The sequence below is a fragment of the Mercurialis annua genome, linkage group LG5, assembly GCF_937616625.2.
Source record: "Mercurialis annua linkage group LG5, ddMerAnnu1.2, whole genome shotgun sequence".
Taxonomy (NCBI): domain Eukaryota; kingdom Viridiplantae; phylum Streptophyta; class Magnoliopsida; order Malpighiales; family Euphorbiaceae; genus Mercurialis; species Mercurialis annua.
In genome coordinates, this window is record NC_065574.1 from 20,298,207 (window position 1) to 20,300,391 (window position 2,185).

Genomic DNA, 2,185 nt, shown 5'->3' on the forward strand with positions numbered 1-2,185 from the left:
GTTGATACAACGCTTTTTATAAAAACACATAAGCATGACATTCTTTTTGTTCAAATTTATGTTGATGATATCATATTCGGTGCTACTAATGAGTCTCTTTGTGGAGATTTTTCTACGTGTATGACTAGGGAATGTAAGATGAGTCTCATGAGGGAGCTCAAGTTCTTCCTTGGACTTCAAATCAAACAAAATGCGGATGGCATTTTCATCAATCAATCCAAGTACACCAAGGAAATGTTAAGATATTTGGCATGGAGACCTCATCAAGTAGAAAGACACCTATGAGTACCACAAAAAAATTGGAAAAAGATGAATCGGGTAAATGCATTGATATTACAATGTATAGAGGTATGATCGGCTCCCTTCTATATCTTACCGCTAGTAGACCCGATATTATGTTTAGTGTGTGCTTATGTGCTCGTTTTCAAGTTTGTCCTAAGGAATCTCATTTGCATGCCGTTAAGCGTATTTTCAAGTATTTGCATGGCACTTTGAACCTAGGAATTTGGTACCCAAGAAATGTGGACCCTAGGCTACTTGGCTACTCCGATGCCGACTATGCGGGTTGTCTTTTAGACCGTAAAAGTACCTCCGGGACTTGCCAATTTTTGGGTCATAGTTTGATCTCATGGAGTAGCAAGAAACAAGTATCCGTGGCTTTGTCAACCGCAGAAGTCGAATATATAGCGGCCGGTTGTTATCGTGCTCAAATCTTTTGGATTAAGTAACAAGTTTTGGATTATGGTGTTATACTTAGTCACATTCCCATAAAATGTGACAACACTAGTGCAATTAACCTATCCAAGAACGTTATTCAACACTCTAGGAGTAAACACATAGATATCCGTCATCGTTTTATACGTGATCATGTGCAAAAGGGAGACGTTGTAGTCAAATTCATGGATACAACTAACCAATTTGCGGATATTTTTACCAAGCCTCTTAATGAAGAACATATGAATTTTATTTCGAGAGCTTGGTATGCTTGATGGGAGCACTTTGAATTGATTTGCATGATTGGATTGCTTATTTGATTTGTGTCTTTCCTTGTTTTTATTGATTTAATTGTTTGGACCAATACGTATGTGTATCCAATTTTATGATATTCATATAAGTTTGGTATTTGCTGCTCATTAATTATCTATATGTGTTGGAATCAAGGCTTGGCATTGTGAAAATTGTGCTTTTGTGTGAAAATTGCATTTTTTTGCATAAATGTCATGTATCACGACCGAGATGTATGAATCACCACTGAGATATTCAAACAGAAAGCAAGAATCTTGCCACTGCTTGAATCTCGGGCGTGATCTATAGATCGCGGGCGAGATATTCAAATAGTAAGCAAATCAATTTGCCACTTCTTGAATCTCGTGCGTGATCCTTGTATTGCGGGCGAGATAGAGACAGCTTTTGAAAATAACGATTATTTTCCTCTATCACAGGCGCGATACACGTTTGTTTTTCAAATTTTTGACCGTTTGACACTTGTCAAAACGACTAGATTTTCAAAAACTAGTTGTTTATGACCGCTTTAAGGATTTTAAAGGCCTATAAAAAGCCTTTTTGAGAGTCATTTTAATTTACAATCCTTCTCTCATATTTTCTCATTTTTCTTAAGCAAAAATCTTCATTTTTAGTCCCTAAACTTCACATTTTCTACCTTTTTTCATCTATCATCTCATATCACTCATATCATGGCACCCAAGAAAGCCCTTACTTCAAAAGACAAGCGCCCTATGGGGCAAACCTCTTCCGCAACTCCTCTTCCGACCTTAGATATGGAAGAAATCGCTTCTCGCCGTGCTAATATGGAACTTGCCGAAGTGGAAGGCACTCGTTTCCCTGATCTATCCAACATGACCTCTGATGGGCTTGTTGCACAAGTCTATACGTTTATTGATACATTGGGTTGGAGGAAAATTGTATGCGGAAACCGTGAAGACACTATAGAGGATTTGATGAAAGAGGTACTCTCCACTCTCCATATTATTACCAACGAGAATCATCGTTCCGGGTTCTATGGGGTTACATTTCAAGTTAAAGGTACTATCTACAAGTTAACCCCAAAGGAAATTGACGATTGTTTCGGTTTTGAAGAAGGCTTTGCTACTAACTATCTCCAGGTTGAGGAATTTCACACCAATGAGTTTTGGGCGAAGATTAGTGCGGATGTGAAGCATGAACC

At 38.1% G+C, this 2,185-nt stretch overlaps 1 protein-coding gene across 1 annotated transcript; it reads left to right on the plus strand.

Annotated features, from left to right (window-relative positions):
• Positions 1–281: 281 nt before the first annotated feature.
• Positions 282–989, plus strand: LOC126681680 (secreted RxLR effector protein 161-like). Its single transcript, XM_050377233.1, has 2 exons — positions 282–724; positions 827–989. The coding sequence occupies exons 1-2, from the start codon at positions 282–284 to the stop codon at positions 987–989; spliced, it is 606 nt and encodes a 201-aa protein (XP_050233190.1).
• The last annotated feature ends 1,196 nt before the right edge of the window (positions 990–2,185 follow it).

What these genes read in the sequence shown, in the direction of transcription:
- LOC126681680 (XM_050377233.1), top strand. Translation starts at nt 282, where the DNA reads ATGAGTACCACAAAAAAATTGGAAAAAGATGAATCGGGTAAATGCATT. An exon ending in GCTCAAATCTTTTGGATTAA is followed by an intron (nt 725 to 826) that starts GTAACAAGTTTT and finishes TCAACACTCTAG; the next exon opens with GAGTAAACACATAGATATCC.